The sequence below is a fragment of the Sus scrofa genome, chromosome 14 (genome assembly GCF_054392235.1).
Source record: "Sus scrofa isolate SSC_HxYL_T2T_F1_AM1 chromosome 14, Sscrofa_HxYL_maternal_Yorkshire_Landrace_v2.0, whole genome shotgun sequence".
NCBI classification, from domain to species: domain Eukaryota; kingdom Metazoa; phylum Chordata; class Mammalia; order Artiodactyla; family Suidae; genus Sus; species Sus scrofa.
The window spans coordinates 148215153-148238899 of record NC_139396.1 but is presented as its reverse complement, the minus strand read 5'-3'; the positions used below and the strand labels follow the sequence as shown (position 1 = coordinate 148238899).

General features: G+C 35.5%; 1 protein-coding gene and 1 long non-coding RNA gene across 10 annotated transcripts in view; one reads left to right on the top strand and one right to left on the bottom strand.

Annotated features, from left to right (window-relative positions):
- Window positions 1–23747, bottom strand: part of ATRNL1 (attractin like 1) — a 770027-nt gene that overhangs the window by 610026 nt on the left and 136254 nt on the right. For all 9 annotated transcript variants that reach the window (XR_014826351.1, XR_014826350.1, XR_014826353.1 and 6 more), the window contains 4 exons: window positions 11399–11483; window positions 8945–9153; window positions 7822–7940; window positions 3560–3692 (listed from right to left, as the gene is read on the bottom strand). Coding sequence is in view for 4 of the 9 variants with exons in the window: in XM_084994465.1 (XP_084850591.1) it covers window positions 3560–3692; window positions 7822–7940; window positions 8945–9153; window positions 11399–11483 (546 nt within the window). In the remaining 5 variants the exon portion in view is untranslated. The remainder of the gene's footprint in view (window positions 1–3559; window positions 3693–7821; window positions 7941–8944; window positions 9154–11398; window positions 11484–23747) is intronic.
- Window positions 1–23747, top strand: part of LOC146397080 (uncharacterized) — a 412496-nt gene that overhangs the window by 268803 nt on the left and 119946 nt on the right. The gene's annotated exons all lie outside the window — the stretch shown is intronic.

Below are 23747 nucleotides of genomic sequence, written 5' to 3'. Positions count from 1 at the left end.
TGTCCCCTTAGGTATCCATAGTTTGTTTAAAAAATCAATGATTCTCTTTCTGTTTTACAAATAAGTTCACTTACATCCTCTTTTAGATTCCACATAAGAGATATATCAAATATTTCACTTTCACTAACTTCATTTAGTATGATAATCTCTATGTCCATCCATGTTGCTGAAAATGGCATTATTTCATTCTTTTTATGGCTGAGTAATATTCCATTATATATGTGTATGTAATCTACAGAGTCAATGCAATCCTTATCAAATTACCAATGGCATTTTTCACAGAACAAGAACAAAAAAATTTTAAGGTTTTATGAAAACACAAAAAATCCCAGGAGTTCCCGTCGTGGCGCAGTGGTTAACAAATCTGACTAGGATCCATGAGATTATGGGTTCAATCCCTGATCTTGCTCAGTGGGTTAACGATCCGGCGTTGCCATGAGCTGTGGTGTAGGTTGCAGATGTGGCTCAGATCCCGCGTTGCTATGGCTCTGGCATAGGCCAGTGGATACACCTCCGATTCAACCCCTAGCCTGGGAACCTCCATATGCTGCGGGAGCAGCCCAAGAAATAGCAAAAACACAAAAAAAGACCAAAAAAAAAAAAAATCCCAAATAGCCAAAGCAATCCTTACAATACAAAAATGGAGCTGGAGGAATCAGGCTCACTGACTTCAGGCTCTACTACAAAGCTATAGTCATCAAAACAGTATGGTACTGGCACAAAAACAGAAACATAGCTCAATGGAACAGGATAGAGAACCCAGAAATAAATCCAAATACCTACGGTCAAGGAATCTATGACAAAGGAGACAAAAATACACAATAGAGGAAAGACAGTCTCTTCAATTAGTGGTGCTGGGAAAACTGGACAGCTACATGTGAAAGAATGAAATTAGAACACTCTCTAACACCATATACAAAAATAAACTCAAAATGGATTAAAGATCTAAATAAAAGACTGGATACTATAAAACTCTTAGAGGAAAACATAGGCAGAATGCTCTCTGGCATAAGCTGCAACCGTATCTTCTCAGATCCCTCTCCTAGGGTAATGAAAATAAAAAATAAATGGGACCTAAGTAAACCTAAAAGTTTTTGCACAGCAGAGGAAAGCGTAAACAAAACGAAAAGATAACCCAGAGACTGGGAGAAAATATTTGCAAATGAAGCAACTGACAAGGGATCGAGCTCCAAATCCAAACAACTCATGTAATACAACAACAAAAAACAAACAATCCAATCGAAAAATGGGCAGAAGACCTAAATAGACATTTCTCCACAGAAGACATAGAGATGGCCAAAAAACACATGAAAAGATGCTCAACATCGCTCATTTTTTTTTCTTTTTAGGGCTGTTCCCAGGCTAGGGGTCAAATCCGAGCTACAGCTGCCTGCCTAGCCATAGCCACAGCCACAGCCACCAAGGATCCTTAACCTTAACTCATTGAGTGGTGAGGCCAGGGATCGAACCCACAACCCCCTGGTTCCTAGTCAGATTCATTTCCACTGCACCATGAGGGGAACTCCAACATCACTCATTATTAGAGAAATGCAAATCAAAACTACTATGAGGGACCACCATATGCCAGCCAGAATGGCCATCATCTAAAAGTCTACAAAAAATTGGGCGTGCCCATCATGGCTCAGCAGTTAACAAATCTGACTAGCATCCATGAGGATGCAGGTTCAATCCCTGGACTAGCTCAGTGGGTTAAGGGTCTGGCCTTGTCGTGAGCTGTGGTGTAGGTCACAGACATAGCTTGGATCCCACATTGCTGTGGCTGTGGCGTAGGCCAGCAGCTTTAGCTCCAACTGGACCCCTAGCCTGGGAACCTCCGTATGCCATAGGTGTGGCCCTAAAAAGCAAAAAATTAAAATTAAAAAAAAAAAGTCTACAAACAGTAAAAACGAGAGGGTGTGGAGAAAAGAGAACCCTCTTACACTGTTGGTGGAATATAATTTGATACAGCAACTATGGAAAACAGCATGGAGGTTCCTCAAAAAACTAAAACTAGAACTACCATATAATCCAGCAGTCCCACTCCTGGGCATGTATCTAGAGAAAACCACAATTTAAAATTACACATGCATGCTTATGTTCACTGCAGCACTATTTACAATAGCAAAGACATGGAAGCAACCTCAATGTGCATCAACAGAAGAATGGATAAAGATGTGAGATAAATACTTTGTCTTTTTAAAGAGACTCCGTATTTTTACTGATCTAATACTGATTTTTAGAGTTTAACACTTAGAAATCACTACTTTTAAGTTTAGTGTCATCTCACTATTGCTTATTAAATCCTGCCTACTGCATTAATATTCTCTAATTTCCTCAAAGTGAACACATGCATACATTACTATGTAAAAGCTCTAGGAGTTCCCTTCATGGCTCAGTGGTTAACGAATCCAACTAGGAACCATGAGGTTGCGGGTTTGATTCCTGGCCTTGCTCAGTGGGTTAAAGATCTGGCATTGACGTGAGCTGTGTTGCAGGTTGCAGACGTGGCTCGGATCCCGTGTTGCCCTGGCTCTGGTGTAGGCCAGTGGCTACAGCTCCGATTCGACCCCTAGCCTGGGAACCTGCATATGCCACGGGAGCGGCCCAAGAAAATGGCAAAAAGAAAGAAAAAAAAAAAAAAAAAACCTCTAAAGATCAGTAAATAAATAAAATTCCAAAACCTCAATGTTACTTTTAAAGGCAATCTAATCTTTATTTTGTCAAATGAACTTATAAGAAAAATTTAAATCCTGCAATGGAATTTTCCAACACTATCTAGCATTACATAGCTTCAGAAATTTCTCTATGAAAGAGAAAGAAAACAAACAAAAAATTACGGATAGACACAGGTAAAAAAAGCTGAACAGAGATAGAACTCCAGTTACTAGTCACCTCTGCCATGTACCAGTCATGAAATTTTAAATAAGTCACTTAGCCAGTGAGTGTCTCAGCTAATCTGTATAACAAGAAGATGGAACTGGTTAAATATCTATATTACTTTTCAATTTTCTGATTTTCTCTTTCATGTTCAAAAGTAAGAGCGCTTAGGGTCTACTAAGAAGAGTCTTACCTGTAAAAAAAAAAAATGGAAATTGCATTTTAAAATGAATTTTGCCCTGATTTGCTCAACTTAGATTCTCATTAGATAATATAACAACTATTATAAATGTTACAATTCATGATAAAAAAGCAGTCAGTAAAAAATCATCCCTGGAATTTAAAAAATAAAGGATACTTAAAAAGCAGATATGCCAAAACATTAACATTGTTAGATCTGGATATTAGTCTGAGTATTTATTATTTTCCATGTTTTTAAGATTTTTTTTTTAAGTTGAAAAGGATTTTGATCAAGTGAATAGCACAATAAATACAAGAAACCTTGAACATCTTAAAAGAATTAGAAGCAAACGTACAAACTTTTCCTGTAGAAACAATGCCATCATTATTCCCATGCTACTATTTGCTACTGATTTAATTTTAGAAAATGAAATGTTCTTATTAAAGCTTCTTTACTGTTCATCTATAGACTATAAAACTCATATCAAATTGAAATTTTTACCTGGTAAAGCCTGACACTCTTGTTGCCGCTGATCCCACTGGCAATTCAAGTTTAGTGAACAGCTTTTACAACTGGTTAGTTTGTTGCAAATCTGCTCATTTCTCACATGACATTTGGTGTAGTTTTTCACAGACTACAAAGTTAAAAGAGAAAACATGTTATTTTTCACCTTTGTACAGAAATGACTCTTAAACTTCAGGTACATATAAGTCACTTGGTGAACTTTAAACTACATATTTCTAACCCCCAATCCAGTTCTACTGAATCATAATTTCTCTTATTCATTACAAATTTCTTGGGAATAGAAGGTGTGCTCACTGAAAAAATGTGCAAATTACACAATTTGAAACAGAAAACATGTAATGAAAACCTCTTCTACTAGAATCTTCTACAGGCTTCCAATTCAATAAATAAAGCCAATGAACAAAGTCATTTCTCTCAATGACTACATGGAAAATTCTAGTCATAGTAAAACCCTCATGGAAACCCTTGAGAATGAAGTAGAAATGACAAGCAGTAAAAAAATTAAAAGATGTTTTATCAAAATGCAATACAATCTAAAAAAATAAATTATTTTCTCAACAACTCAAACTAATTGTACTTCCACAGATGCTCCCAATGGTGTCAGGTAATTGATGCTTCTCTTATACATGTGTCACGCTTCCTTTATGGATGCTAAAAATAATCTGCAAAAGTCACATTTTGAACATTCCTATTCTACAATGTAATCATATTTCAACTCATTCCAGCTCTAAGAGATTAAAGGTTAAAAAAGAAAAATAGTTAATATAAGAACTTTGGTCCTTTATATCAAAGTTCAAATATATCACATGCTATAATCAATATCTACTATAAAACCGACCTCAGGAAAACCAGATTCTAAGATTTGGGGTCAACTCTTCCTGTGACCCTTTTTTAAGAAAAAAAAAAACATATGCTGCACCCCAACCCCCACTTAAATTTTTTTTTCTCTAAAGATATATATACTTACCTTAGGCTTTCTCATATAAAAGTGATAAATATTTCTTTTCAGCCAAAAAACTTTAACAGTTAAAATTTACTTATAACTATCCTACATACATAAATGGTTGGGCCAATTTCCCTTTTATTAGATACATAATTTAAAATGTCACCAAATATTTATTTGTAAATTACTATACTTTTCAACATAAAATTATACTGCAGTTACTTCCATTTCAAAGATACTAATTTATTTATTTAGAGTAAATTACATACACTATAAGGTCAGGTTAAAAATGCATAGATACTAATGTTTATTTTATTAACCCTAAAAAACAGTAACAGAAGGTACACTTTTTCAAATCTCAAATTACACTGCAACTCTTATTCAGTCATCACATTTTCATTAGCAACATAGAAACTTTCTTAATGTGATTTTTCTGATTCACAGGTTTTTGCTCTCTAATACACATAAATCATAGTATTATTCTATATGATTATCAAAGTCTCAAACATTTGTCAGCTAACTAAAAACAAATAAATTTATTTGAATTGTCTAATCAAATAACCTATAAAAAAGACAAGAGAATGACTAAACATGTTACAGTAAGAGAAAGAATTACAGCTTAATGCCAGTCTTTGGAATAACAATGGCAACATTAGAAGCAGTATCCAAATAACTCTTCTGCTCTTCATTAACAACAATACAATCATTTATTGACACAGAACCAGTACAATAGATGAAATTATATTTTAGTCACACACAGGGCCAATTTAATCAATGATGGAAGAAATCTGATTATTATTTTGAAACATGGCTGGCATTTTTTGGCCTAATGAACCAGATGCACATTAGTAAACAGACGATGAAGGATAACCATTACTCTACTGATCTTCATCTTAATATATTTAGATGGAAATTTAAAATGAAAATCTGTAAGAAGCAAGCAGGTTATTTGAGCTAGCAGAGCACGAAATATACAACTTGCAATAAATATGACTAAATAATGAAATAGAATATCAATGGACATCATTTGCAGTAAAATATCATAGACCTTTCTGTATCCATTAGCATTTGGTTTAGCTTAATCACCAGACATTCTGATAAAACTGTCTAAAAGACACATTACATCAAAGTCTAAATTACAAGTGAGTACCATCTGCTCACTTATACCAGCTCACCCAGTGCTTTCCTTGTTAACATATCATTATCAAAAATAAGCTATAAAACAAAAGGCCACTTTATAAAATGCATACTTGATAGCAATTTACATAATACAATTTTTGAGATATGTGTATTTTCACTTTGTGTAAATGTCTAAACACAAATTAACTCAGATTATCCAACAAAAGTTTTAAATAAAATCTACTTGTATTTTTTCTAAAAATATTCTCCATTTTAGTCCCTTATTCCCAAGTTCTACTTTACCTAACTCCTATTTGTACATTAATCCTAATGTACATTAGATGAACATTATGCAGAATATAAAAAAATAATTCAAATTTTCAAAGTGAGTCATGTCTTATTAACATTAAAATTCAAATAAACCTGAAATATACACTGTTATTAAAGCAACTGTTATCACTGAAAAGTATATGCCAACACATAACATATGAAAACAAAGGGTTCAATCTGAGGAGTCAATAATTAAGAATTTTCCTTCATTTTAAGTTTTAAATATTATTTAGAATAGAATCACAAAACTAAGTGTTTTGAATATGATTTGTTACTGGAGAAAAATTTTAGACAATATAATACAAATTTTATTTTATATTCAAACTTCCTTTACTTTTTACTTCTGTCTGATATCTTGAAAAGCAAGTGGATACTTTTGTTGATTAATAAAAAGTCAGGAAAAGAAAAAATAATATATATTTAGTTGAAAATATGTGTGTATACTATTTAGTAATATAAGCTATACCCCAATCAGAGAATCTCTGAATCCTACTAAATACAATTTTTAATACTTCAAAAAATTTTTCCTTCAATTTCTTGACATCATCTAAAAAACATGGGACACTTTGATGCTACCCACTGGAAATATTAATTTTTGCTGCTCTTAATCCATTGTAATATACTATCAATATTAATTTTATAATTTTTTTCAATAGGCTACCTAAAGTAGGGTTCTCAGTCACATATCTGTTGAAGTTCTGAGCCAGATAATTTTTCTTTTGTGGAGTCAGTTCATTCATCATAGGGTATTTGGCAGCATCCCTGGCTTCTCCATAGTGGATGCAACTCGTTGTGACAACCAAAAAACACACATTGCCAAATGTCCCTCTGGGGGACAAAATTCCCTCTGAAAACCACAGAAGTAAAGATAGATAAAAGGGAACCTACCATTGTCAATACTTCGAATTAAACTTGCACACAAAGTGTATAAACAAAACACTAGAACACACTACCATTAATGCAAGTCTGATAAGAATCTCATGGAAATGATTTCAATACTTACCTATATAATCCTATTTCCATCATCACAGAAGACAGCATTTATAGTTTACAATTTTTCATTAAAAATAAGTTTTGAGGGAGTTCCTGTCGTGGCTCAGTGGTTAACAAATCGGACTAGGAACGATGAGATTTCGGGTTCGATCCCTGGCCTAGCTCAGGGGGTTAAGGATCCGGCATTGCTGTGAGCTGTGGTGTAGGCGGCAGACGTGGCTTGGATCCCGCATTGCTGTGGCTGTGGCATAGGCTGCCTGCGACAGTCCCGATTAGACCCCTAGTCTGGGAACTTCCATGTGCTGTGGGTGCGGCCCTAAAAAAGACAGACCAAAAAAAAAAAAAAAAAAAAAAAAAAGTAGTTTTGAAAGAATTATCCAAATCTCATCCATGAAAAGAGGTAAAAATTACTGGATTCAAGATGGAATCTAGACTACAAATCTGAGCAACAAACTATAGACTGAATTTACAACACACCAAGAAATGAGTGAGTCCTGACATATTTTCTAAATGTCTTTTTTTATTTTAATTAAGGTATAGCTGATTTACAATGTTATATTAGTTTCGGGGGTACAACATAGTGATTCAATATTTTTAAAGATTATACTCCAATTAACGTTATTAGAAAACAACGGCTGTATCTCCCTGTGCTGTACAATATACCCTTGCTGCAGATACATAATAATGCATATCTCTTAATCTGATATCCCTATTTTGCTGCTTCCCCCCCCCCGTGACTTTTCTATAATGTCTTGAGTGTAAAGCACTATTTTGCACAGTGCTATTAAATGGCAAACTAATTATTATAAAGTAGCAATGTTAGCTACATCACCATTTACCCATAAATACTAACCATACTGCAGTTGCTGTTTGATGAAATGCATTTCTTGTCATCACACCACTGGCACCCATTTGTATTGGCAGTACAGCTGGCACAATCTGCGTATCTGTAACATCTGTCATCAGAAGCAGCTGTATGTAATACAAATGGGAGAGAACACGTCAGGATGAAAAAGAAAATGTCACATTTCTTCACATATTTTTAATACCTGTTAAGAATCACTGACATTTTTCAAGTCATAAATATAACCATCAATATCAAAATAAATTCTTCAGTACAAAGTCAATTTTGTAATTTAATTGAATTTACAGGGATTTAGATAGTCCTACCCTCATCTTAATTATCCAATCAAGCAGGCTCCTATAGCCACTTAAAATGTACACATTATGAAGGGAGAAAAAGATTTAGAGAATTTTACTAAATAAAATGTATTATTATACATCTAAAAGAAAACATACAACAAATATTCATTATTTTTATCATTCTTTATAAAGATATTTAGAGCCATTTGACTTATTACAGATCAGTAATACTTGATTATATATTTGTTAACTGTAGCAACAAAAATGTAAAAAAGCCCCACTCATTTAAAGAAAATTGAACAATTTTTATCCAAATCATTGTTTATCAATATTTACTAGTATTGATTCAAAAGTTTGATTTATTTATTCAATATTTTATAGGAAATATAAAACTAGAACAAGACATCACAATTCTAGAAAACTGTTAACTTTATGATCTGGCTTAGCAATAATTCAGGAAGGAAAAACTACTAAATGCAGAATAAATTACTTCATTTTATTTCTTTGAAGCACACAATATATATCTTAGAAAGGATGTATTTGGCAGCATTTTTTACTTATATAAAAATAATTCATATATATATGACCATGTTACATATAAGATTGATATATTAATATTATATACAGAATTCAAAAACAAAAACTAAAAATAGTTAATAAAGATATTAAATTATTAATCACTGCTAAATTCAAACATGAGAATTCCTAATTAGAAGATTATGGCTTTTACTTTCTGAAACCTACTAAGGTAATTCTTAGGCAGAATGCACTTCCATTTCAAGCCAAGTAAAGAAGCTTTGTGCCAAAGAAAAGAAAGAAAAAAAAAACTTTACCTGTTTTCAGAGGGCACTTTGCTCTAAGAATATTATTAGTATTCCCAGATTCCCAAGATTCACAGTGATTTCTGTTCCAAATACATTTTATCCCTGGACCAGCATTTTTACAGTGGTCTTCATCTCTGAAAGCCTTGCAATTTGGAGGCTTGTATACAAGTATGTCATTAAGGAGTACACTAGAAAATCCTCCAAATATATACATAGACCTATTAAAAACAAAACAAGGATCTTAAAAAAAACAACCAATATTAGAAAAAAGATCTGTTTAAAGCATTTGTTTGTTTGTTTTGTCTTTTGTCCTTTTAGGGCCGAACCCACAGCATATGGAGGTTCCCAGGCTAGGGATCTAAATGGAGCTGTTGCAGCTGGCCTATGCAGCAGCCACAGCTATGCGGGATCCGAGCAGCGTCTGCGACCTACACCACAGCTCACAGCAACGCCGGATCCTTAACACACTGAGCAAGGCCAGGGATCGAACCAGCAACCTCACGGTTCCCAGTCTGATTCATTTCCATTGCGCCACAACAAGAACTTGGGTGTTTGATTTTTTTTGTTTTGTTTTATGGCTGCATCTGCCTAACACGGAAGGTCCCAGGCCAGGGACTGAATCCAAGCCACAGCTGGGGCCACGTCAGATCCTTTAACCCACTGCACCAGGCCAGGGATTAAACCGCACTTCTTCAGCAACCCTGAGCCACGGCAGAGGATTCTTAACTCACCGTGCCACAGCGGGAACTCTGTAATCTGTTAGTTTTTGATAAATGTAAATATACATTTTACATTATTTTATCTAGGTAGGAAACAATTTTTAGAAATATATAGTAGCTACACATGATAAGATATATTTTAGAAGTGCTATCTAGGAGTTTCCATAGTGGCTCAGCAGAAACAAATCCAACATCCACGAGGACACAAGTTCGATCCCTGGCCTTACTCAGCGGGTTAAGGATCCGGCATTGCAGTGGGCTATGGTGTGGGTCACAGATGTGGCTCGGATCCCCTGCTGCTGTGGCTATGGCAGAGGCCAGCAGCTGTAGCTCTGATTCAACCCCTAGCCTGGGAACCTCCATGTGCCAGAGGTGTGGCTCTAAAAAGACAAAAAAAAGAATTGCTATGTACAATTTTAATTTTTAAACACAACGAACTTAGAAATTACAGTTCTTTGTATAGTGTTTTACTATCCTCTCACAAAATAAAAAGACTAAGAGTAAAATAATCAAAAAAATTTTCAAAATTTCTGCTGGATCCTTAACCTACTGCATCAGGAGAGAACATAAAATTTTAATTTGAAAATAAAAATCCAGATAATTACTGAATTAATTAATAATACCAGTGACAGGGTTAAGGATCTGGCGTTGCCGTGAGCTGTGGTGGCAGACGTGGCTCGGATCCTGCGTTGCTGTGGCTCTGGCGTAGGCTGGTGGCTAAGGCTCCGATTTGACCCCTAGCCTGGCAACCTCCATATGCAGTGAGAGCGGCCCTAGAAAAAGACAAAAAACTAAATAAATAAATAATAATAATAATAATAATACCAGTGCCAAAGAAACTGACATGACTTTAAAACTGCCTGATTTTTATTTCTAAAAATATTATTAATATAATAAATGGAACAGATCAGAAAATGTATCAATAGCCTTTTATTAATTTTAAAAAAAGAAAAATCAACCAAATGCAATTTTCAACAGAGAAGCCTAGAGGTTTTATGTTTACACTATGAATTTCACATTTCAATTTTCAAAGTCAACTGATATCAGCTACACCATTTCATTTTACTTACCTTCTGACTCCTTTTAGTACTGTATTTAAGAACTCTTATGTAATTACAATAAGGCAGTTAATAAAACGAACTTTTAAAAAAGTCATTATGAATTTTAAACTAAAGAATGATCTACCATACTGTATATGTCACTTGGGTCCATATTAACGAATATTTTGCTATAGAAAAATCATACTAACTTAAATGAGGAAGGTAATTTAATGATCATCCAATTTAAATTCCCACTGGATATAAAAATATTAAAGGCCAGAGAGGTTAAGATATTTGTCAAAAATCACACATCGTTACAATAGAACTAAAATGAGAATCTAATTCTTTTCACGTTCCTTGCCCTCCTTGACAGAAATGTGTGAGATGGCTAGCCTTTCTATCACTTCAGTCTGATCTTTTTTTAAGGAAGTCATTCATGATCTGATCCCTAGAAAGAAGAAAGAAGGTAGGATGCCTTTTTAAAGACTATTTTCAAGTTTTATCTCAGCACCTTTCTTCTGATACTCCCTATTCTTTAAATAAATTTAAACCAAAAAAAAAAAAATGAAGGATATGATTAATGAACCAAAACTTATTCTGTGATAAAGATACATTAAATCCAATGTCATTAAGTATAAATAACAATTTTTTAAAAGAATAATAGAACACGTGGGTAGTATGACTGATAAATGTGCTTCCTTTACCCATTAATGACAACTGCGGAGTGTCCAAATCTGTTGACGTCTCTGTGAAGATTTGGTTTTGGTAATATTTTCCATTCATCACAAGCTAGAAAAATGAAACAGCAAAATGAAAAAATGAAATAAAAAAACATATCAAGACAAATACTATAAAACAATCATTGGCCAAATAAAGATACAATACTTAAAATTAGGAAGCCTTTCATTAATTTTCCATGAACTTCAAATTTGTATCATTACTCAAACAGCATTATTCCTTGAATAAAAATAACTGCTCCCTAAAATTTTCACATATAATTTTACATGTATAAGAGAAATTAGGTGTACTTTAGATAATCTCAATGACACCTTTTATTAAGTAAACCAAGGTTCATATAGTAAAATCATGAATGTGAATATTAGGCAAATCTATCAGAATGTTAAATCACTAAATCTAATTTTATATGTATGCATGCAAAATTAAATGGACTATACAATACTCAGTGAAATAATGCCTAAAAATAGAATCATCAAAATAAAATATTAAAATCATTTTGACAACATGATATTTCAAAGGAATAGTTGTCATTTTATGAGAAGAAGCATAGATTTAGGTGCAAAAAATTAGAAAAAAATTAAAAACCTAAATAATTCATGACCTACATAAAGACTATGGAAAGAAAAATGATGAGACTGTTTATCATTTCAATGTAACCCAAGAATTAATATGTACACTAATAGAGATTTTGAGATAATTCAGTATTCAGTGACTAGACATTCTCAGGAAAATGTTTTAGATTTTATCCTCTTAGACATGGCATATTGCAAGCTTTAAAAAACAAAATTATTTTTCTTTTTGGTGATTTAGAAAAAGAAGCCTTTTTGGAACAAAAAAATCTAAAATAGTTGTAAAAGTTAAAGTTGTAATGAATTGTTTTCCTATTTAACTAATCATGTCTGTTACACTAGAAATAAAATAATAAATTTGGTTTAATTCAATATTACTAGTAGTAGAGATTAAAGGATTACAAAAATCAAAATCATAGTTTAGAAAATTAAACTGAGAGCAATAAAATACATCTTGAGTTGTATCTCCCTCATTTATTCCAAGGTACACAAATTACCCTAAAAAAGAGTATCCCTTCATTGATATAATCTCAGTCTTCAGTTCATAAAGTACATTTGCTCCTCTGAATTATTCATTCTGTTCTTCAGTGCCTTTAACTCAGTTTGCATCTCTGCAAATGAATTTTCTATTTTTTCTTGGCTCCTCCTTATAATTTCTAGTTCCTTTCTCAAGGACAGAAAACCAAATGAAAAAAACATGAAAGCAATATAAGAGATCTACGGGATAATATAAAGTGGGTCAATATATGCATAATAGGGATTGTGGAAGAAAAAAAAAAGGGGATAGAAAATATTTTTGAAGAAATTATGGCTGAAAACTTTCCAAATCTAAAGGAAACAGATATCAAGATATAGGAAGCACAGAGGGCCCCAATCAAGTTGAACCCAAAAAGGCCCACATCAAGACATATTATAATAAAAATGGCAAAAGTTAAAGAGAGGATTCTAAAGGCAGCAAGAGAAAAACAAAGACTTAATTATAAAGGAACCCCCATAAGGCTTCTGATGTCTCTACAGAAGCACGACAGATCAGAAAAGAGTGACAAGATATATTCCAAGTTCCAAACAGGAAAAATTTGCATCCTAGAATACTCTGCCCAGCAAGTAAATCATTTAAAATAGAAGGAGAAATAAAGAATTTCTCTAACAAACAAAAGTTAAAAGAGTTCAGCAATACTAAACCCATTCTAAAAGAAATACTGAAAGGGCTCCTCTAAATAAAAAAGAATTAAGAAGAAATAGGATGGAGGAAATCGCTATTAGAAAGCAATCAAATAAGCCAGTATACAGAACTAAAAGGAAAAAAAAAATCTATTGTAAAGGCAACAATGAACACAAGGAACAGCAAAAGGATAAACATGAAGATGTTAAAAAAAGGACACCAAAATGATAAAATGTGGGGAAGGAAAGCAAGAAAATCTAGACTTTTTTTCTACAATGTGTTTGAGCCTATATGACTATCAGGCTAAAGCAAGCAGATATAGCAAGGGGTTAACATACTTGAAAAACAGGGCAACACAAATCAAAACCGAACAATACATTCACAAAAACTAAAAAGAGACCACAAGAATAAAATAAAAGGAAATCATCCAACCAAAAAAAGAAACAAAGGAGAAACAGAGAATCAAGTGGAAAACAAGGTTTAAAATGGCAATAAATACATTTTTATCAGTAATTACCTTAAATGTCAATGGACTGAATGCTCCAATCAAAAGACATAGAGTGGCAGATTGGATAAAAAAACACAAGAGCCTACAATACGTTGCCTACAAGAGACTCACCTTAGAGCAAAGGACACATATGAATTGAAAGTGAGGGGATGGAAAAAGATACTTCATACGAATGGAAAAGACAGGAAAGGAGGAGCTGCAATACTCATGTCAGACAAAATAGACATTAAAAGAAGGACAAAGAAGGACACTATTTAATGATAAAAGGATCGATTGAAGAAGAGAATACCACAGTCAGCAAGCATGTGCCCCTAATATAGGAGCACCCAAATACATACAACAAATACTAAGACATACAAGGAGAAATTGATGGGAACACAGTAACTGTAGGAGACTTTAACACCCCACTCGCATCAATGAACAGATCCTCTACACAGAACATGAGTAAGGCAACAGAGATCCTAAATGACACGACAGAAAAGTTAGATTTAATTAACATAAAGTACATTTGCCTATTAAATACTCCAACAAAAGAGGGTACGAAGGCATAGAAACCTAACTTTACTTAACCCAGTGTTTTCCCAATGTTTTTTTCATAAAAGCACTTTCCACATAACATCAATTAGCATTCCTGGGAACCAATGCTCTGAAGATCACATTTTGAAAACTGCTATTATGGAGACCTACACCTAACATTCACAGTCTACCAATTTTATATGTTGGAGTTCACTTGAGAAATGTGCATTAATATGCATTCAGTACTACAAAACTTCCAAAGTGCTTTCATCTGTATAACTTAAAACAGTCTTTATAAGACTCCAGTGAGGTCGACTGAGCAAGTATTACTACATGAAGAATGAGGCCAAGGAGAAGTTAAATAATGTCCTTAAGGCCATTAGATTATCTTTGTTTTCCTATAAATTATGTTTATGAATGCTTGATATTATAAAAGTATAATGATGGGACTCTGAAAGATTATTCCCATTTGAAGAGAGGGGATAGCCTATAAAGGGCACAGACTGAAAAAGAAAGAGATGAAAATGTTAGACAGCCAATGAGTTAGGGCAGATAGATTTTCATCATTCAACCAAAACCCAACACACACACACAAACACACAGAGCCACCGATTCTGATTCATAAATTGGGTGCTGAATACAGTATTCCATCAACAGAATTAGAAACCTAATTATGCCTCAAGGAAATGAGGTATTAAAAAGTCAGATGAAAGGATAGTACTTCCAAAAAGTAGGACTTCCAGAAACCAGTTTATTACAAAAATCTCCAAAGAATCATCTTCAAGGTCATTTTGGAACATCTGCGGTCCAGAAGAGAAAGTGACTGAATGATCTGAGCCTATCCAAAACTGAAGAATAAGTAATTTGGCCCAGCATCCAAAACAAATCAGGCAGGAGGGAGGAAAAGCAGATTTTAAAGATGAGAATCAGGAAAAATGCTGAGGGGAAACCATCCAAGAAGCGAGTCAGGAAAAAGAGCTGAGAAATAAAGGCCAGAATTAGCTAAAAATTCGGTCTTTTGAACATTTCTTCTATTTCTACAAGCCACTCTCTTCAGGGAAAAAGAAAATTCTTTTCAGCATGCAGAACAGTCTAAAGAATAGTATTATAGGAGTTCTTGTTGTGGCTCAACAGTTAACGAATCCAACTAGGAACAATGACGTTGAGGGTACGATCCCTGGCCTTGCTCAGTGGGTTAAGGATCTGGTGTTGCCGTGAGCTGTGGTATAGGTTGCAGACACGGCTCAGATCCCATGTTGCTGTGGCTCTGGCACAGGCCGGCAGCTGCAGTTCCGATTTAACCCCTAGCCTGGGAACCTCCATATGCTGCAGGAGCGGCCCAAGAAATGGCAAAAAGACAAAAAAAAAAAAAAAAAAAAAAGAATAGTATTATAAACACCTATGTACCACTGCCCAGATTTGTCAAACCCAATATCTTACCACGTTTACTGTAGATTTTTAAAGAAACAAATATGGCAGATATGACTGAGGCTCCCTGTACACTCCTGCTCAAATTCAAGATGCTTTATATCTTCTGTCTTGGGACACAACCACTATCCTGTATTTGCTTATCATTTCCATATTCATGATAAATAGAGAGTATTTTTGCAGGTTTTAAAACTTTATGGTAATATAAATGGCATCACACTATGTAGATTCTTCTCACCTTGCTTGTTTTGTTCAACCTATTGAGTTGTTTTTCGGGTTTGGTGGATTTTTTCGCCATTTTTACCTTTTTTAAGTGAACAACTGAGTGACAATAAGTACATTCACATTGTTGGGCAACCATCACCATCATCCATCTTCAGAACTTTCATCATCTTGCAAAACTGAAACTGTATCCATTAAACAATAACTACACATCCCCTCTCACCCTATCCCCTGGTTAAGTACTACACTGCTTTTCTGTCTGTACACCTGACTCTAACCACCTCAAATGACTGGAATCATACAGTATTTGTCCTTTTGCAACTGGCTTATTTCCCTTAGCTTGTATTCAAAGTTCACTCATTCTGTAGTATGTGTCAGAACTTCCTTCCTTTTGAACCCTGAATAATACTCCATTGTATGCACAGATCACATTTTCTTTATCCATTTATCCCTATTTTGGCTATTGTGAATGATGCTGCTAGGAACTTGGTTGTACAAGTATCTGCCTCTGCCCTTGCTTTCAATTCTTTTGTATGTACACCCAGACGTGGAATTGCTGGATCATACGGTAATTGTGTTTTCCTTTTTGAGGAAGCTCTACTCTCTTTCCTGTGGTAGCCATGCCATTTTACATTTCCACCAGCTGTACGCATGGGTTCCAGTTTCTCCAAGTCTTTGCCAACAGCTATCATTTTCTATTTCTTGATAATGTGCATCTTGCTGTGTGTGAAGTGCTTTTACTGTGGTTCTGAATTGCATTTCCCTAATGATTAGTGATTAGGGACGTTTAACGTCCCTATTGGCTATCTGTATATCTTCTTTGGAGAAATCTCTATTAAACAGAAAGTCTGAACATTAACTAGGTCAAACATTGTTTTCCTTATGATTTGCACTTTTTATTTTTAACTCAAGATTTTAAAGAGAGTCTCTAATTTTCTTCCAAGGAGGTACAGTTTGGTTTTTACATTTTGATCTTCCATCCATTTGGAACTTATTTTTGCATATGTTGCATGGATCTCACTTAAATTTTTCCCACATACCAATTTCCCAGATATATCTCAGCACATTCCCATATACCAATTGCCCAGAACCATTTTGGAACATTTATTCTTGTCCCACTAATTTGTATCTCAACTGATTTCTGTACATCTGTGGTTCGTTTATATTTTACTTGTTTTTAACTAAATATATATACGTGCAAAGTTTCAAAGTCAAACAATCCAACAAGGCTCATCACAAAAGGCTCCTGTTCCCTATCTCCCAAGGCCTATTCCAGAATCACCTAGGTAAGTGCTTTTAATTCTAAATAAAAACCTAGAAAGAGTTTGTTTTTGTATTTACCTCATTATAAATGATATGCCTAGTTTTTAGTTTCATATAATATCCCCGACTTAGTTCCTTAGAAAATGAAAACTGGAGTTCCTGCTGTGGCACAGTGGGTTAATGATCCGGCATTGCCAGTTCAATCCCAGCACAGCAGGTTAAGGATCTGGCACCTCTGGCCCAGGAACTTGCATATGGCATGGGTGTAGCCAAGAAAGGAAAAGAAGAAGAAAATGAAGATTTAACTCTGATGCAGACACATACATATATACCTCCTCTCCCTCTATCCTCTCTGTATATTTATATTACAAACTTTTGCTCAGACCAATAATCAGCATTGACGACAGGATATTATTCACTGATAAGCCATGCGGCAAACTACAGTTATATCTTTATTCTTGAACATCTTTTTATTTTCCCTGAAAATAATTTTAGCTTCGTTTTATATCCACTGCTAATACACCCCCAACTCTTTATCAGATGTGCCATCTCTTCTCAGCATTTTCCAATACATCCAGTTATCTCGCAGCTCCATTTACTTCGTGGAGACATCCCTCCTAAAGCCCCGCTTTTCTTCTCCAGTCTGACACATGGCTTCTTAAGCTGCAGCACCATCCTAAGGACTCCCTTCGCATCTCCCCTCTGATATACTTTCTATTTCGTAGGCTTTCATTTTCATCAGTTTTTTTTTAAATTTATTTAACCTCAAATATCAGTAGGAGACATAATTCTATAGCTCCCAGAGAAAGTGTTCAATGGAAGTAAATTTTTGAGACCCTGCAATTCTAAACGTGATTTTATTCCACTGTAACACTTACATGATTCTTCGATGGTGCTTAGAATTCTAACTTGGAAAGCAAGGGGGTCAAACTGGAAGCATAGCCGCAGGCCTTCACCACAGCCACAGCAACACGGATTCCAAGCCACGTCTGCAACCTACACCAGAGCTCACAGCAATGCAGGATCCTTAACCCACTGAGTGAGGCCAGGGATCCAGGGATTGAACCTGTGTCCTCGTGGATACAAGTCAGATTCGTTTCCACTGAGCCATGACAGGAACTCCTCAGTGGGAGATCTCCAAGGCCACACTTTCTTCGGGGCTGGTCAGTTTTCTTCAGGTAAATCCTCTCATCTCCTGCCTAGAAGCTATAAACCTGGCTGAAAATATTCTGAACCTAAATGGAAGAAAGGAGCTAGAGGTTTCATTCTTAAGTACATATATTTCACTTAATCCCACTGTTTTCAAAATAGTACTTAGACCCTCAGCCATATTCTGGTAACCTTAAGTATAGCATCGATATCTACAAAGAGCAAACCTTTGTCTTCCAGCAGAGTAGTAGAGGGGCAGACACTCAAGTGCTCAAGTTGAGGAAACAAAAGTTAATAGCTAATTGTATGAATTACTAATCAAATTTTCAGTTCTCAGTGCCACCAGTACCCCTATTTTCAGAAGTTCTTAATAATTCCAATTTGTTTTTTATTTTAGGACTGCACCTGCAGCATATGGAGGTTCCCAATTCTTTAAAGTACGAACGATAAAAACTCCAAATCAAGCCCTAAAGAAATGGAAAGAGTGCAGCAGTCCCTCCATCTGAGCTTCTACGTTCTGTGGTTTCGGTCACCCATGCTCAACTGCAATCCAAGACTATTAAATGGACAACTACAGAAATAAATAATTCGTAAGTTTTAAATTGCATGCCATTCTGAGTAGCATGATGAAATCTCATGCCCTCCTGCTCTGTCCTGCTCAGGACATGAATCATCCCTTTGTCCAGAGTATCTTGTCCATTAATCACTCATTAGCTATTGGTTATCAGATCAAATGTAATGGTATGATAGTGCTTGTGTTCAAGTAACCCTTATTTCACTTAATAAAAGCCCCAGAATACAAGGGTAGTGATGCTGGCAATTTGGATATGCCAAAGAGAAGCCATAAAGTATTTCTTTTAAGAGAATATGTGAGAGCTTTCAGCTTAAGGAGAAAAAAAAAATCATACACTGTGGTTGCTAAAATCTATTATAAGAATAAAACTTCTATCTGCGAAATTATGAAGGAAAAAGAACTTCTGCTAGTTTTACCATTGTACTTCAAGCAGTAAAAATTACCACCACAATGCATGATATGTGCTTAAAGCTACAAAACACATTAAATCTGCACAATAAGACATTTTGAGAGACCACATTCATATAACTTCTATCACGATATAATTTTTCTAGTTTATTATTAATTATTGTTGTTGATCTCTTTCTATGCCTGATTTTTTAAATTAAACTTTATCATAGGTATGTATGTATAGGAAAATATAGTATATAGGATTCAGTACTATCCACGGTTTCAGGCATCTACCGGGGAGTCTTGCAAGATGTCTGAGGAACTACTGTACCAGGTGCTTGTCCAAAACTGTGCAATTTAACTCATCAGATGACAGGTCTACCCATCAAATCACATGGCTAAGATGAATGAGCAAAGCTCAAAACTCAAAAGCACTTGCAAGATTTTGTTCATTTTAATGAGTTTCTTTCTATTAAGGTAATACTGTATTTGCTTGAGCATTTAAAAACAGAATATCCATTCAGTAACCATGCTAAATATCAGGGAGTTATCTTTGGAATGTTTTCCAAGCCATATTTTTTTTAATAATACTGTCTTGAAAAATAGTACCAAGAGTAAAAGATTAAATTACTCAGCTGTTTCAATCTAAAGAAAGGAGGGCTAGAAAGCCATCAACTGTTCTTAACTAAGAATGAGGGGAAATATATGAAATTTAGGTTTATAGATTTCGGTAAGACCCAGGAAAAAGGATCATCACTATTTAAATAATTCAACTTAGACTGAAGATCCAATGACACAATGACATTATGAATATAAAGTTGAATGAGTTCCTATCTTCAAAGAATAACAAAAAGATAAATATTAAAAGAGATATATGAAGAGTGCTATAGAAGCCCCGCAAATAAAAAGCACACAGTTGCCTTTACATTTTTAATTACTGTAATACTATAAAAAATTACCTGAAGAAATCATCAAACCTTTTGTCTTTTTAAATTGGTAAAGATACCTAAAATAAGAAGCCATGACCTTTCACCTAATACAAATAACATGCAAATTGTTTATTAACGCTATGTAATACTTAATTCTCAAAAAATGTTGAGAAGTAAATGTTTTTGTCACCATGTTATAAACAAGGAAGAGAGTCTTCAAAAGTTAGGTAACTTCCTTAAGGTCATTAAACAACCAGGTCAAATCAAAACCAGATCTCTGGAGTTCCCACTGTGGCTCAGCAGTAACAAACCCGACTAGTAGCCATGAGGACACAGGTTTGAATCCTGGCCCTGCTCAGTGAGTTAAGGGTCCGATGTTGCTATGAGCTGTGGGGTACGTCGCAGTTGCTGCTCAGATCTGGCATTGCTATGGCTGTGGCATAGGCTGGCAGCTGCAGCTCCAATTTGGCCCCTGGTCTAGGAACTTCCATATGCCATAGGTGTGGCTCAAAAAAAAAAAAAAACACAGATCTCCTTAACTGCTTAGTACATTATACTACCTCATCGAGCCATCAAAACTTCCTTTTTGATATAAACATTAACCTCAGGAAAAAAAATTGGTAATATTGGTTTTTCTTAAAAGTACACAAGTCTCTGCAGAAGAGAAACATTATAGTACTGTAATAAAAATGTAATTGTACGTGACAGTAATTAATTCAGACAAATAATACAACACAATTTCCACTTCTAGAAGTCCTTTGCCTTATTAACATATGTGGTAGTAGGAGGTGAAAGCTTTATCACTATTTCCAGTACGTCACCTGACACTAAACGTTTTAAAAGGATCACATTATTTGTGGTAGACACTGGTGCTGCTCCACACGTATTTCAGTTCTCTTCCTTAAGTCCGACAGCAAAATTACACTCCCATGCTCCTTGGAAGTTGTGACTTATTTTAGTCAATGAAATGCAAGGTAAAGTGATAACTGTATTTCTGGATGCAACTGTTTAATTATCAATGAAAGAAGAGGCACTCTAGCCTTGGCCCCTAAGTGATGACAATGAGCAAATGTGCCCTCCCTACCAACACAAGACATGTATCATGAGTAAAAAGTGAACTTTTATTGGTGGTTACCCCCTGAAGTTTGAAAATTTGTGCTAAATATATGCTGCCCAGACCATCATTCAAGGTAGAAACTATTGCATGTGTTGCTGAGAATGCTATCCGTGAATAGTCATCTGCTACCAGCTACTTCAAGAATTGTCTCAGGAGCCGAGGGCCACTCCATTCAAGGCCATATTTTCCACACATGATTTATATGCAATGGTTGATAAAGGTAGGATTTCAGAGACCCTACCATTTCAGACCAACACAGGACAACCCTGACCAAGACTTTCTCTCCAGAGATCCTTATGGGGTTGCCTAAGGCTCTCTGTCCAACATCACAACTCAGCTTTTCCCTTTTCCAATCCTGCTGCCTCCCTCACCTCTTTCAAAGACATTGATCTTAAGGGTACATAAAGAATGATGAATGGCAATGAACATCATGAATGCCAAACTCTATCACAGAGGGTGCTTCCCAGAGAACCCAACCTATGACAGTTGGTGCCAGGACTGGTATAATAAAGCAGGAAAAAAGATGGAGTTTGGGGGCTGAATCACAGACTGCAAGGCTAGCAGTGAAGAAAGCTAACATTGGTGGTAGGTGGAGCACCACCTGGCACAAGGTAGCCATCCAGTTGTTAAAACTTTAACTAGAGGTAAATTAGGAAGGTATGCCAATGAAAGGTAAGAGGTGTAAAGAATCAAATGTTTGAAAAACCTGGGGGAAAATGTTAACTATTAATACAGTGGAATTCACGTCTACTGCTTAGTCTCACTGACCTCTAGAAAAAGATAATGAAAGAGTGGGAAAGCCGCAGGGCCTCCTTAGTGCCATATATATAGGCTCCCAAATATAGGTCTGCCAGTTAGAGATGGTCTGCTATTCCAAAATCAAGGTCCTGATAGAAAAAAAATAGTAAGTCCCTGATATATAGTCTGGGGACATGTGAGTTGATGCCCTTGATAATCTCTTCAAGTTCTGCATACCCAGGAGTTCCTATCATGGCTCAGTGGTTAACAAACCTGACTACTATCCACGAGGACGCAGGTTCGATCCTGGGCCTCACTCAGTGGGTTAAGGATCTGGCATTGCCATGAGCTTGGTGTAGGTTGCAAACATGGCTCAGATCCCACGTTGCTGTGGATATGGTGTAGGCCAGCAGCTACAGCTCCGATTCGACCCCTAGCCTGGGAAACCTCCATATGCCACGAGTGCAGCCCTAGAAAAAGAGACCAAAAAAAAAAAAAAAAAGAAGAAAAAGTCAAACTCACAGAAACAGAGTAAAAACGTGATTGGCAAGGGTGGGAGAAATAGGGAGAAGATGATGAAAGGGTACAAACTTCCAGCTATAAGACGAATAAGGTCCGAAGATCTAATATATAACATGGTGACTATAGTTGATAACCCACAACTGTACAACTGAAATTTGCTAAAAGAATAGAATTTCAATGCTCTGTGTGGTGTGTGTATGGTGATGATGGATGCACTAATTTCACAATGTATATGTGTATCATCATCAGAATACATAATTTTATCAATTATATTTCTATAAAGATGGAAGGGGAAGATGTCTCCCAGAAATATGGAAAAATAGCCTGTGATAAGGTCAAAGTGACAGAACAGCCATATCAAACACTGAAAGCAGGGGTTAAAAGTCTAAAAATGTGGTGATGTCACTGTTGGAAAAAGGAGCATGTGGAATATATAGAAAGCCTGTGACAAAGAATCCCAATGCAGACCTTACACACCTGCCGAAGGCGATGCCATCTGCAGTGGAAATGTGTATACCTCTATTCCTGTCATGTTACGGAGCTCCGGCAGAAATGGAATGCTTGATATGGAAAACTAAGTGACCATGTACTCAAGAGTTTTCTATCATGATATAGTATGCAACACCAGAAAAACCGCCAGGTCATTATACCCACAGAATGGGACAGAAGGTATGTCATTTACAGAAGCCAGGAAGAAAGTGATGCTAAGAGGAATATTAGCATCACCAAGAATGTGGTGCCTCTCCTCCACAGGCTCAAGCTGATGGTATGAAAAACTGTAACAGAACGAGATCTGTGTTTGAGACAAGAGGAAGATAGAGTCCAGCTGGTGACACTAAACTATCAGAATCCAATCCAAGTAGAGTATAATTATTGTAATAAGTAGCAAGGTCAAAGTGTCAGTCAGGGGTACTGACCTACTGAGAATTATAGAGATGTTTAATAGAGCACAACATCTCTAGAAGTAAATTAGATGGGCAGCCAATAAGGGTAACACCCAACTTATATCATCAGAAGAAATCAAGGATAATCAGAAGGCTGATAGCAGATGCTGCAACAAAAAGTCATGATTCATTGCTCAATTTTTGACTTGAGCCACTTTTTCAATCCAGAGCTGATACATTTAAAATTCCAGGGCCCAGAAGGAAGGGGACGACCACAAGTGTACATGGTAATAGTGTAGTTCCTCAAATGTACCAATGGCCACTTCACTGGGTAACTCTAGCCT